This window comes from Parasteatoda tepidariorum, chromosome X2 (genome assembly GCF_043381705.1).
Source record: "Parasteatoda tepidariorum isolate YZ-2023 chromosome X2, CAS_Ptep_4.0, whole genome shotgun sequence".
In the NCBI taxonomy this organism is placed as follows: Eukaryota; Metazoa; Arthropoda; class Arachnida; order Araneae; family Theridiidae; genus Parasteatoda; species Parasteatoda tepidariorum.
In genome coordinates, this window is record NC_092215.1 from 13,855,563 (window position 1) to 13,870,226 (window position 14,664).

Here is a 14,664-nt window from a genome sequence, read left to right on the forward strand (position 1 = left end):
AGTGTTACCTATCGCGGCTGATTGTATTAGACAATACGCATTAGTGGGCTAACATAAAGAATTAATGCGGTACTCGTTTGAATGTATTATTATTTATGCATGAAGTGTTGTCCGCTTATGAATACATTATTTTCTAATAAAATGACGGTAATCTGAATTCTTCCAACAGCCGCATACAATTTCCGCAATAAATGCCGCTTTCTATTTCACTCAATGACAAAAAATATATTTGGTTGTTCATTAAATTATATTTTATCAGCTGAAAAAACATTTTTTCCTTAATAATGTAATTGACACCGTCATGTTGTCAGTTCAATTTTATTTTATTTTTGACTATGAAAAGTTAACGAATGCTCAACTATTTATAGTTTTAATTGTAATTTTAAACCAAATCCAGAAAACTCCCGGATCATGTACACTGTTAAAAATTCCGAGGCACGTTTCATCAAAAATTAATATTTATTTACTGGCTACACAAAATGGAGCTCAATGTTACCATATTTTGGTATTTTTACTTGCTTCAAATATCGGTAGACGATTGCACCAAACGTAAGTGTTTTGGAGAAACAAAACACCTATTTTCATTCTTTCTTTTTTTGTCCTTTTATAAAAGTAGAGGAAAGTTGCACCATCAATATGTATTTTTATACCGCTGAAATACAGACCAGGATATAGCTATTTACCGTAAGAAATTATTTTATGACATACCTCTAACAATTTTATACCACTAACGAAATTTAAAAAGGCAACATAAAAGAAATGAATTTTAATTCATGCGAATTGATACAACAATCGATACAACAAAATTGATACAACATGCATTAGTCGCCGCGATACAGAGAGACCGAGTTGTCGTCGTAACATGTCGTCGTAAACAAATATCGTTTAGTTTAAAGTCACAGTCAAAGTTTTGTGTCTTTTACCAAAATTTGGTGCAGTCAGTTGCACCGTGGAAATATTTCTCGATCATACTTCACAATTTATGGTGTAACAAAAATAAAATGATCTTTCGTTTGACTTTGACTCCAGAAGATACTTTGCACCAAATACTGGTTAATGGTTTACCGAGTTTTTTCAGTGTAGCTTGGTTGACTCTACGGGCAATTTCCATCGATCTGGAATTCAACCGTAATAATAAACCGACTGGTGAGTTACACGATTAGAATTTAGATCTGACTATGCGTGGACTGTTTTGGATCTGAAACCAATGTCTATTCCGAACCACTGGAAAACTAATTTAATTAACATAAAGAATTTTTACACCTTTTGAGGATGATTTGTAATAATTAAAATTTAGTTAATTTTTTATTTTTTATTAACAATAATAACTATTTTTTTAAGCGGAATAAATACTAAATATAAGAAAATATTTTTAAAACTATTTCTAAAAAAAGTTCATTTAAGTATCATTAAAGTTCATTTTTCTTTTTATCATGTAGATCCAGAAGGTAAGTTTAATCAGAATTAAATCAGAACTACAAATAATACTAATTCCTGATTGCCATTCATAAAGAAATTATAATTAAGAATAAAAAAATAATTATATTACCTATAAAGGTAAAAACATATTTAATTTTTAAAGCAGAATTTTTTTAATTGTTATAATGCTATAGTAAGCCAAAGTTATTTGAGGTCTGCTTTTAACTTATATGCTTACTAATTTGAACTTATATTTTCTTCTTATTTTTGCTTTACTACTTAGGTTTTTAAAAGAACTATATAATGTATGGCTAGTTTTTATGTAATCTTCCTTCGATTTCTTTATGCATAGTGTATAAGCTTTAAATACTGAGATTGAATTTCCTTTAAAAAGAGGAAAACTTCTCTCGCCACACCAGATTTTTAGTATTGTCCTTACATTTTGATATTAAATATTACGTAACTTTATTTTCAAAAAAAGTTTTAGAGTGTAAAACACTCAATTAATTTTTTTTTGCTGAATACGAATAAAATCCGACATAATATAGTGATGAATAAAATCATAATATAGTGATGATGTAGAAATATTTTAGCATTTTACCTACAGCATATTTCAAAGTTGTTGTTTTTTTCATTATTCCACAATAAAACGTTTTCATATCATGTTATAATAATTGAGTTAGTTAAAGGAAATTAATTATGGCAGTTTCTAGATTTATGTTTCTCAAACAACTTAATTTGGTTATTTAGATTTATTATTGAAAAAAAGACAAAATATAAATTATTAAGTAAAACTAGGAAAACTATCAAATTGAGAAAAAAAAGAATTAGTCGAAGAAAGAGTTCATTTCCTAGAACAATTTTGTTTTGTTCTTTTAAGATATGTTAACTTTAACATTTTACTTTTCAGAACATTATCATATATTTGTGGGTGATCTTAGTCCAGAAATCGAAACGCAACAACTTAGAGAAGCCTTCTCACCTTTTGGAGAGATTTCGTAAGTATTTTTTCATTGATTTGAACTATTGACACTTTCAGAGATAATATCCAGTATGACGTGAAAAATGGTTTACTTAATTTTAAAAAGAAATATTTAAACTTCATATGTAGGTGAGCATTTAAAATTTCTTCATAATTATGCAAAGGGCTAAAACATTTAATCACTCAAAATAAACAAACAATATAACTTATATCACGTTATCCTCACGAGAATTGTTCGTCACTTGTTTTATTTATAAGCGCGTTTTCCTTTAACACTCTATATTTTTCTACAAAAATATTTATTAGTATTCGATTTACCAAGTATCAATTACAAAAATTTTTGTCCTATTCCAATATCATATTCATTATTTTCGTGGATTTTTGCTCGAGAATATAAGAAACACTCATAAAATACAAGTAATCAACACGCATTATGAAAGTTCTTTTAATAAATAGCTTTTTAATGTCCTATTACTTAAATTTCGTAATTTTTTTTTTACTTTAACTGTGTCTAACCTGCCATTTAAACATATTCTTCAAACAGTTATTTTTGTCAGCATAATTTCATAAAAATTTCGGTTCTTGCACTAATTAATAAGAAAAACATCGTAATAAATGTTACATTTAATTTTTTGTGGTTAGAATCTTTATGAATGATGACAGTTAATGAGATAGTATCCTTGAATTACGGTAGCTTGGCATAGTTAGAAATTTCTATATAAAGCTGTTTAAATACATGAATTTAAGTAAAAAAAACAGAGCTTGATTTTAATTAATTTTTTTAAAGTATCTTGATAATAAAAAGTATTTATCTTATTTAAAATTATGAATTCCAGAATAAAATTATTAGNGGTGTTTAAATATAGGAATTTAAGAAAAAAAAACAGAACTTGATTTTAATTTCTTTTTTTAAAGTATCTTGATAATAAAAAGTATTTATCTTATTTAAAGTTATGAATTCTAGAATAAAATTATTAGTATTCTCCATTCATTTGAAGAGAGACATACTAATAAAAACACGTGATAAAAATTTTTGTTTGTAAAGTAATACATCATTTACATTATACAATTTTACAATACAAAAGTTGGGATATATTAAATGTTTTTCCTAATTATTGAGTCATGAAGAAATTAAGATAATTATTAATCATTTATAATCACTTTCAAATCAATAAAAATTGTAATCCAATCAATCTAAATCAATCATTCTGTAGCTTATAGTTTTGCTTTTTAGATGCTTTTGAAAATTTATAACTAAATTATTTATTTGTTTGGCTAAACCATGCTAACAATGTAATATTTTTTGTGTAAATATATTCAATTATCTCAAAACTTTTTTTCAAATTAATGTGAACACTCTGTTATTTTATAGAACAAAGATCAACATTTTTCAAATGTAAATAAATAGCCTAAATTTAGAGAGCCTAAAGCCAGATAGCCTAAATTTTATGTTTAAAGAATGTTAGGGTGTTGGAAAAACACCCTAATATTCCTATTTAGCTCTAGCACAGAGATCAAAAACATGCTATGTATATGTATGAGAGCAGAAGCATAGCGATAGATCATATATTTTTACCCCACCAATCTCAATTTATATTTCTTAATAGAAAATCTGGTAATGGATAATGGACTTATAGAATCCGAATAAACTATGAAAGATGCTTTAACTAACCAAAACTACATGGATAAAAGTAGAGCAAATATTTACCTTCTAATCAGAGAAAAAGTGGCTTGATTGATAAATACATGGTTTCATCGAATTGTAGTTGAAAGCAATTTACTTGTGGCTTATGTAGTTTTTGTATGGGTGTCCATTATGTCTTGCAAAACATACCCTATAGTGGGTTTTCTATATCATCAAAAATGCCTCTCTGTTTATTTGCTACATAAACTCGAAAGAAATGTTGATTACTTTGTTACATTTTAAACACTATCTTTTTCCAAATCTAGTCTTTTTTTCGATAAAATAATATTAAGTTCTTTGAATTAAAAAAAGAATCGATCAAATTGAAATTCAATAATCTTAATATAACTTTGTCACGCCTTACTGCTTTTTAAATTCAAGTTAATTGAACAAGAAGTGTTGATCCTTTAATGTTAAATTATTTAAAAAAGAAAAGGATTTGGCTACATATAGGCGTTAACTATACTATACCACATTTTTGATACATTTATTCTTATAAAATAGACTAAACATAATAGTTCATTTAAGAAGCTATATGAAAACTCTCCTTACAACATTTTAAGAAACGAAGAGCAAATGATTTTAAAAAAATAAAGTTAATTAACCCTTTTTATCCGAATTGCAAATTTAAAATATGATAATCAAGTCCTCTTCTTTCGATAACGCAGCATACTTTAAATTCTTTAAGTTTTAAAAACAAACAATCGATGGGTAATATGAGTCTTATCATATCATCTTAATTCCTTGTAGCTCAGGTAAACTGAACAGTTGTTGCTTTATAACACGATTATTTAAAAGAGAAAATTAGTCGGTTCCATATGCGCATAAATTATAGAGTGTCATCTTTTCAACACTTGAAACAAATATTTTACAAGAGAGGATGAAATTAATCTTTTGTTCAGACTCGGATTCCCTCTGAGTTATTCTCATCTCTTGGATGGCGTTAGTTAGGTTGGAATAAATTAGTTTTTGTGAAACATTGGCGAATTCAATATTTACCGCCAATAAAGTAACATCAAAGTTTTCCTAGAATTGTAATGTAAATTTATTCCTCCATTTTGTTCTTGGCTATTAAAGTTTCTCACCAAGAGTTATTAGTAATAGGCATGAATATATTTTGTTGCATTTCTTCTGTTGCTTGCTTAAAAGAGAATATGATACTTGTTATGTATCTCGCTTATTTAGATTCTCCCGCTGTGGCATTCAAAAACCTTCTCTTATTTTAGATTCTATTAAAAAGAAAGAGTAATTAATTAACTTCGATTTGAATAAATTTTTCATTAAAACACCTTTAAATCCCTGAACACTTTTTTTCTCATTAAATAAAAATAGTATAGATTTATTTACTAAGAAATGTTAACTATTTCACGTTTCTTTATAAATAAAAGGGAAGGGTTAGATCAAAAGAAACGGTTATTAATTAACCTTGATTTTTACTACATTTTATGTATATATATACATTGTACCTTGTTTCTAGCTTCATGGAAACATCGAAGAACACGATAATGTTTATCAAAACGCTTTGATAATGATTAACAATTAAATATTGTCTCAAAATATGTGTTAAAATTTAATAAATGTGGCAATTTCATTATGATACCTCTGAACTTGGCGCAAAAATAATTTATTTGGTTAAATTTACTTTTCAGAATTGCATGTGTGGTAATCAGAACTATAATGTTGTAAACCAGAATTTCTGGTATACTTTAACCATATGAACCGAAAATTACCAAATAAATGCTTCAAATATACAATACTTTGGTTAATTTATCAGATTTATGTTAAACCAGAAATGCAACTGTACATTTCTGGTCCAACGGTAATTTTGGCAGAATTTTTTCGCCATGTATACAGTAGAAATAGAAGTTTTGAGTAAATAATAAATATTTTAATTGTAAGTTATGCATATTTTTTCTAAACGTATGCTTACACTTGATGGATTTATTTCAAGAAATGTTTATCCTAGAAGCATTAAATTATTAACTGTATCGCATGTCAGTTTTCATGTTTTTGATGCGTAAAACGATGAATAGGGAAGTTGATATGAAGATACTTTTAAAACACTTTTCTTTTCTTACTTGAAAGACTCTCAATTAAAAGATAATGGAAGATGTTAAGTGCAGACCTTCTCTAAAACCGTGACTAATCTGGGAACCTTCTTCCATTATACGCGTCATTACGAAAAGCTTTAAAACGGGAAACAGTTTGACCTCCCAGGGTCGTCATAATTATTTAAACTTTAAAACAAAGCATCATTTTCTTCCAAAAATCAAACGTATGAATCTAACTAAAAGCACTTAAGTTATTTTTGATGGAAGTCTACTCAGTTTATACTTAACAAGAGTGGACAAGATATGTTTGCTACTTACAATCTGTGCTAATGTTATAAAATTTTATTTGAGTATTCTTTAAAAGAGGTTTTAATCATATTAAAGTTTTCATGGTTTTGAAACATATTTATCACATTATATAATTTGATAAGCCACTTCTTAAAAGTATTTAAATATCATAACAATCTACACTGTCAAAATTTTCATTCTAAACTTATGGTAAAATAACTGGCAGCTGTCTGTCCATCCGATTAACCGTAAGGTTTACGGTAAAGAACAATTTTTTCTTTTATGGTTTTGAAGCCATTTACAAACAGTAGGGTTAAAAAACCATGAATACAAAACTATGCGGATTTTTAAAAGTTTACAACTAGCATTTTTTAAAAGCGTAAGAAAAATAATTATTTAACTAGACATAGGAGGTCGGATTTTCGTAAGGTAATGGGCATTGGAGATTGCCGGACACTGGAAATTCTTCATGTGCTGAAGGAAATGGATTAAATATTGTGGTGTCAACACTAGGATTCGAACTCCAGTTCTGCCGGTCATGAGATTGACAGATAATCCCACTCGGCTATTATATGTATGCAGTTGAAAAGAACTGAGTAGATTCATTAGGTGGTTCTAGTTGGTGCGATAAAATTCTGGTTGTTTAACCGTATTTGGTGAAAGCAGTTAATAAACAGTTTTTCTCAAACTTAAAAGTTTGATTACCATTTTATTTATGGTTATTTAACTGTTTCGATCAAATTTGGAAAAATAACCATTCAATATATCGTTATTTAACCATTTTTTCCGATAAATTTCCAACAGTGTATGACTCACTGTATTTTGTCTTAATAAAAGAAGTTAATTGTACAGAATATTATATGTGTCGTAGGATAATTGAAAACTCTGGCTCCTTTTAAATGACTCCGGTTATAGCAATGCGTAGTTTGAAAGGACTTCAATACTTTCGAATCTTCTGACATTGCTTTCACAATCAGCTTACTTTAGACTAATTAAAAAACTCCCCAATCAGAATGAATATGTTTATTGCTGCAAATTTTTTAAGTCAATATACAATGAACTTTCACAACTCTAACTTTATTACAGACTGACTAAAATAACTTATTGATCAACGAATGATATGTTTTTTAATTAAAAGAAAGCCACGTGTGTCACTGAAAGTGAAGAAAAAACCTGAAAGGCTCATTAGAAATATTTTTGAATCAGCCAGAGTCAATAAAGTGTAGCTTGAGAGCCAAATGTGGCTTTTTGACTACTTGAATGTGGCTCTGTCACAAAATAACACATGCACGCACAAACATCTTGAAAATACAACACAAAAGTCATCACATTTTACACAAGCATGATAATAGTTGTATTCGCCATTGTAATCATCCCCAGTTTAAAGAATTTTTAGTTGAAATGGAGAGTGCGCACGCAGATCTTCTGCTGCATAGCTATAAAGCAAGCTCACTGCCTCCTGACTGTAAAGACCCAACATAAAATGCACATAAATTCATGATGGATGGGATAGGGGTGCCCAGATAAATTGCACCACTAGTACTAGGACTTATGCTACTTGGCAAATTACGTATGTTCTCAAGAAGAAACGTTATTAAAAGAAAACTTAAGCAGCTTAAGTGAAGACAATCAGAGAAAAGAAGCGCCTTTTTTCGATGTTAGAAAAAATTATTTCATTTTAAAACAAACTTTCGCTCAAGCTTTTCGCAATTTTTTTAGGAAAACCTTTGAGAAACTTTTCTTTTTAAAGAGAAACTTTGAGAAACTTTTCTTTTTTTAAGGAAACTTTTCTTTTTTTAGAGAAACTTTTCTTTTTAAAGAGAAACTTTGAGCCCCATTCCATTTCTATTAAAACACAGCTAAGAAAAAAAATTCCAATATTGATATTCTGAATTCCAATATTGTTTCTGAATTCATAATACCCTCAGCGGGTATCATGAATTCAGAAACAAAGAAGTCAGCCTTTGTTACACAGTTAGCCCTTGTTGAAAAAAGTCTCTTCCTGGCTCATATAATCAGCAGAAAAAACGATTGCATACCTTCCTTATTCAGATCTTCATACTCATACGAACAATCATTTTCAAGCATGTACCTCTTGAAGAGTAAATTGAGAAGTCGTCAAATTAATAAAATCTTAGAATCATGCTCAAAATTAAATTTTTAAAAAAACATACAAACCTGATTTCTCAAACTTTGCATTGTTCACATTAGTAATTGTTTCATGATATTTGAATACATTTTATTTTATCAATTGCTCGGATAACTAGAGATGATGAAAAAAATGAAAAGACGAGTATACAAGTGTGGATGAGAGAGTTATGATCAGTGAACGTACGTTGATCATTAAGTGAATAACAATATACCTACCTATATAATTCAACAAATGTGGCTCTCAAAAGAGTTTTCAAAAGTTGAACTCTGTTGATTAATAAGTCAAACCTCGCGTATTGAAAATGTTTGTAGTAGTTTGCAAAAAAGTGGATAATTCATTAGCCTATGACATAACAAACCTTTCTGACCCTCGGTTTCCTTAATTTCTTATGTTCTAAGAATTTTTTGTCCACCTAATCCTACTTATTTCTATATAATATCTTTCCCTTTCTGTTTTTTACACAAAAATACAACAAATGAAAATAAGTTCGAAATTCTTGAGTTCCAGATTATATTGGAATATTTTCACCTCAATATAGCACATTTAATATTTATTTTCGTCTGCAAAATATCATATTTATTTCAAAATCTTTATAATACAAAAAATCGAGGTCATTAAAGGGATTTACGTTTAAAAAAATATTAATTTCCTTAAAATAACTAATAATATTAGTAATAATAATATTTATCATATATTTGATGTTTTCAGAGAACAATGAAACTCGAATAATTCAAACTCAATACAGTCATTTGGTATTCGAATTTTAACTTCTTCATACAATGATTTTGCTAATAAACAACCGCCTGGCGTAAATGAAGCAACTAATTGTATGAATAAAATTGAGCGAAACAAATAAATATGAATGTCAGTTGCCTCTTTTCAGCTTCAAAATGATATAACATATCTTACTTGACATTTATTCAAATAGTGGCAATAGCAAATTAAAAAATTCTAAGCTTTAGAAAAAATGAACTCATGTTATAATTTGTTACTCTCACAAGCAGTTTGAAAAAAAGCACATTTTTAATAATTCACAAACCTCCTTTTAACCACAAACATCAAACAAAGCTTTAAAGAGATTAAAAGCACGTTTTACAAACAATTAAAGAAAAAAATCTTGCTTAAAATTATACTACTTTTCTACTTTAAAAGCATGTTTGTTTTGCATACGAAATAACTGTGCTTTGTGTCACGTGATGCAAAACTCTAACATGTCTAAAAAATATTAAGAATTGCATTAAGCTCTAAGAAGATATTTTTAGCCGCCTCATCATTTTCTTGCCTTTCCAAAATAATAAAGGATACCGTCTTTTGGACATTTGATTCAACTTAATTCTTGAGCATTTTATAAATTTACGCATTAAAACAGCATATTTGGCCAAATATTTACTCAATCGCTTAGAAAAATAATTTTAGACAAAACTCATTTTTACGAAATATGCTGCATGTAATTCTTAAAAGCGTTTCCGTTTTTCAAAACATGTCCTATGTAGCACGATCCAGTTCCGCATTTAGTGACAAGCTAGAGGTCATGAGTTCAATTCACCTCATAGTATCTAATGAATTAAAGAATATTTGCATTAATTTAAAATATTAAAAAATGGTCACTAATTATTATCATTATTTTTTAAAAGTTCATTATAAATTGTTACTTAATTGTTTTTCTTAACAGTTACATAAAATACAGTCTTAAATATAGAAGACACCCCAGATCAAAATGTTGGCTCAGACATTTGTATTTAATTGAATGAGATGGTAAATACCGTTAATCTTCCTTAACCGTTGTATCGAATAAAAATAAGACTAATAGAGTTAAAGATCACATCTGATCTGTTAGTAAAGTTAAATTCTCAAGGTAGAAGCCACAAACAAAGTTAAATCCTATTTCTAGAATTGGAAACCAAGATAAATCTCCCTAAACTACGCCCTTTTAAGGGTAACCTAATATAGAATGGAACATAAGTTTCAAGCACAAAGTGATTCGAAAGGTGTGTTTTTCTTTTCTCATTTCTTATCCTGAAATTTTATGTTCTTTTCTGCTGAAAACCTGTTATAAAGCTTGTTCAGTATTGATGGCTAAATTTTATAGCCCCATAACAGAGCGCTCAGTATTGGGAACATAGAATTAGAAACATGACACTCGAAGAAAATGTAAAATGAGATATAAATTACATCTTACCTCTCTTTGAAGGAATTTTTGCAGTTCCCATGAGAAAGTAAACCGTAACAAGTTTCAAACGTATCATTTAGTTGTTTCTTTTTGTTCTTTTTTAAATCATCAAAGCTTCCACTTTATACGCCAAAAGTGTGTGGCCCTAAAAAATAGATTTTAATTGCAGCGTTCGTGAAATAAAATTTTATAGCATTCAAAATTACCTGAATTTTGTACAAGTTTTGTGTATTTGATTTAAATAATAAGCTTTAAAACAAGATAAATTATTTACGAAGTATTTTTTCTAAATTTTAATTCTTAGTTTAGCTGTTAACACGATTTAAGTATTTGCGAAGAAAACTTAAATATAGAAATGTTGAAATTGTTGCTACATATGTAGCTTGAAACCGTGTATTAATCTAAATTGTTAGTAATCTGATGCGTAGTTAGTTCATAATTAATAGTCTCGAAAAACTACTAATTGTTTTTTAAAATAAAATATAAATTTGCAACTCTTTTGTAGAAGAATTTATGAAAATAAATTTTATAAAATCGACGGAAATTAAAGAAAAGAGGTGCAAGTTTCAAATTAGAAGAAAATTAAGGACAAAAAATCTTCCTCAGCAATCTTATTTATAAATAATGTAAAAGCCTTGAAAAGAAAATTGGAATCTCATATTTACAAAGTTTATTTGCTTATATTTCGTGCAAAGCAATATAAACTTTTGAAAAAAAATTGAAGAATCGGTATTCTAATAACTTGCAGTTTCAGACTTCTTCAGTTCATTCTTTTCAGATACTTAAAAACGTACTTTTTTCTTTAATATATTACCCCCAGAATAGATATTAATATCTAAATTATTATACCACCCCTATTTTCAAGGAATTGTTCAAGAAACTTAACAGACCAACGAATTTATGTCTTATGACAATATCTGATAAAATGAATCTGCCTCAATGTATGTATTTTCTAGCGTATAAAAAAATGAAAGATTTGTGTCGAAGAACCAACCAAATAGAAAAAAAGGAAAATGTACAATTGGAAGTATAGATGCTGAAGTAAACATCAAAATCATATATTTTTTAATCCAGAAAACTAAATTAAATTTAGCAAAAGAAACTTTTATTGTGTTTTAAGGTGTTTTTCTCGACCAAATTTTTGCTTTAAGTTACTTTAAAAAGCTATGTTCTCTATTTCAAATTGTTTCAAGCAAAACGACGAAGTGTTTTGCGATAGAGGCCTGTCATTTAAATTATTTAAAAAAAATAGGCATTGAAAAAAAAGCAATAATAATAAATTCAAATAATTAAATTGTACAGATTACTTTATTATTTTACTAATAAATTCTTCTGGAAAAAATAAATATCATTTACTTAGGTTAAATCAGTTAAACTATTTATAGTTTTACAATATAATTAGCAGATCTGTATTTTATGTGATTTTCAATTTACCTTTGATCGAATTAAAATACAAACAAAAATTTATGAGTTAAAAATTTAACCTTTCTTCTAAAAAACAACAAGAAAACTGCACTCTATAAGGCAACTAAAAATATTAATTGTAGTTGATTTAAAAACTGATGTGAACGAAATTATGAATGTTTACTCAACATAACTGGACATCTTCTAAAAAATTTTTGATCAATATGTTCTACTTCATGGTTCAAGTGATACTGGGCGACAAATCACTTTTTTTAAATTGTTCTTTGCCTTTGCTTGTTACATTTTTCTCGGCCATTAGATATAAAAAATCATTATTGTTTTCATATTTTTAATATATTATCCCGAACTGTATTGATTTCAGAAAAATCATTAATGTATCTTGATTTGCATTAAAAAAGATTTACAGAAAATTCTAAAAGGTTTAAATTGAATAACCCCCTCCCGACCAACAAAAACACATTTTCTAAATATCTTTTTAATTAAAGTAAAGATATTAAAATTTTTAAAAAAGTCACACTTTATGTGTTGTCATTTTCAATAATATCCCATTTGTTTTATGATAAAGTATAAAATTTTATTTTTAAAATAACGTGGAGCTCATTACTCTGGCTATATCAAAGCTTAACCCCGTTCCGCTCCAGTCAGGGGGCATCCGAGAAATACTGTGGAATCAAAGTGCATGCGCGCGTCTACTCAGCAAGAAAAATGGGGATTCGTAATGGTAGGCTTGGCGACGATCTACGGATTTATCTAATTATTCCAGTAAACTACTCTGGTTATATAACTATTCAGATATCAATCATTTTTAATCAACATATAAAATTCTCTACTTCAACGTTTGGTTCAAACATTGTTAATATTGCCGCGGTTACTCTGGGGATATAGCGTTCCTCTCCCAATGAGGAGTCCAGGTTCGAATCCCAGTGGAGACTGATTAATGCGAATTCTTCTCCCAACTTGCACCAACCACATTGCTGATATCCTCAGTGAGAGGGTTAGAATCCCCTTGCACGTTTATTGTGATCCAAAACAGCATTACGAGCACTTAAATTGATATAATATAATACCGAAGACACTTCAGGAGTATTGCGGATATTTTTACTTGTCTTACTTGTGGATGTTCCAGGTGGCTTAGAAATATTTGTCATTGGAAGTTTATAGTTTTCGTCTAAGCTTTCAGATTCTTGAGAAGTCGATGATGAAAATGTGTCATCAATTGCAGTGAAAAATGCAGTCTCGTTCTCTGAGTTTTCCTGTTTTTCTTAAAGTCAAATTAAATTCGATTTGCTCCTTTACTACTTTCACGTTGTCAGAAGTACTGTTTATTAAGATATTTAAATCGTGTAAATTTTTACTCTTACTAACAAATAAAGATAATTAGTTTCAGAAGGGTCACATTTTGCAACGATGCTTAGACGTATTTTCCGTGAGCAAAGAATCGCTGACGCTATTTAAACGGAACCGCTCAATAAGACTCTGCAGCAGCTCCAAAGGACAAACAGACACAATTGCTGAAAATTTCATTACAAATTTGAGCCTCGGCATTGCTAAAAAAAGGCGACTATTTTGATGCCAATTTAATTTATTTAATTGTGAAAGTCAACGTTAATCATTATTGGCTATATTTTGTTACTTAATTAAATTTTTATAAATTTATATAAAAATTGTTTGTTCGGATTTCTCCCCGCACCCTGTTTATTGAACTCATAACAAATATAAAATAAATAAAAAAATATCTCAATTAGTTATTTCAGGTCATCCAGTAATCCGGGGTATAAACTAAAATTCACGAAAAAATAGCAACATTTCAATTCTAAAGAAGTTATTTTCAAATACAGATAGCTTGACATGATTTAGCATAAGGGACGCATTGCTAAGTTAAGCCCAAAACAAATAAAAAAGGTTTCAGGTCTATCACAAACTATGTTTTAATCTGCTTTTATAATATACGTGAGGGGGAATCAACAAAGGGACTCATCTAATACAATTTCCCCTCTAAACTTTCCCACTCCCGTTAAATATTCGTTGGTTCAATTCCACTTGTGCGCTGCCCCCTTTTCAACAAGCATGCAGCTATAAAACATTTTCCTTTTCGGAAATCTTTATTTTTTGTAAAACAATAAAATTAAATAATAAAAATAATATGAAGAGAAAGCTATAAATGGGAAAATCCATGAGTCTTCCTCAAGACACATCTATTGGAATAATGAATGCGATATTTCAGAATAAAGAATAATTATCCAAAGATAAAAATTATTTCTTATATGTGTCGATATCGCAAAAAAAATTTTTTTTGAAAAAGAGCATGAAAATAAGAAAAGAGAAAGCAGTAATCAAACTTACCGGCGTGTAGCAAAAAGGGTGTTTAGGTTTAAATGTAAAGTAATTAAACAGTTAACAAAATTCGCTAAGAGGTACAATATTTGATGTTGTGCTTACAGCTTGAATCGAATAAAATAAAATTAAAAAAATTATGTAGTCGATAAAATTTTT

At 28.4% G+C, this 14,664-nt stretch overlaps 1 protein-coding gene across 7 annotated transcripts in view; it reads left to right on the forward strand.

The window, feature by feature from the left end:
* LOC107454859 (cytotoxic granule associated RNA binding protein TIA1-like) overlaps positions 1-14,664 on the forward strand; it is a 975,013-nt gene that overhangs the window by 750,705 nt on the left and 209,644 nt on the right. For all 7 annotated transcript variants that reach the window (XM_016073996.3, XM_071188069.1, XM_016072550.3 and 4 more), the window contains one exon: positions 2,330-2,417. In XM_016073996.3, the coding sequence (XP_015929482.1) occupies positions 2,330-2,417 (88 nt within the window). The remainder of the gene's footprint in view (positions 1-2,329; positions 2,418-14,664) is intronic.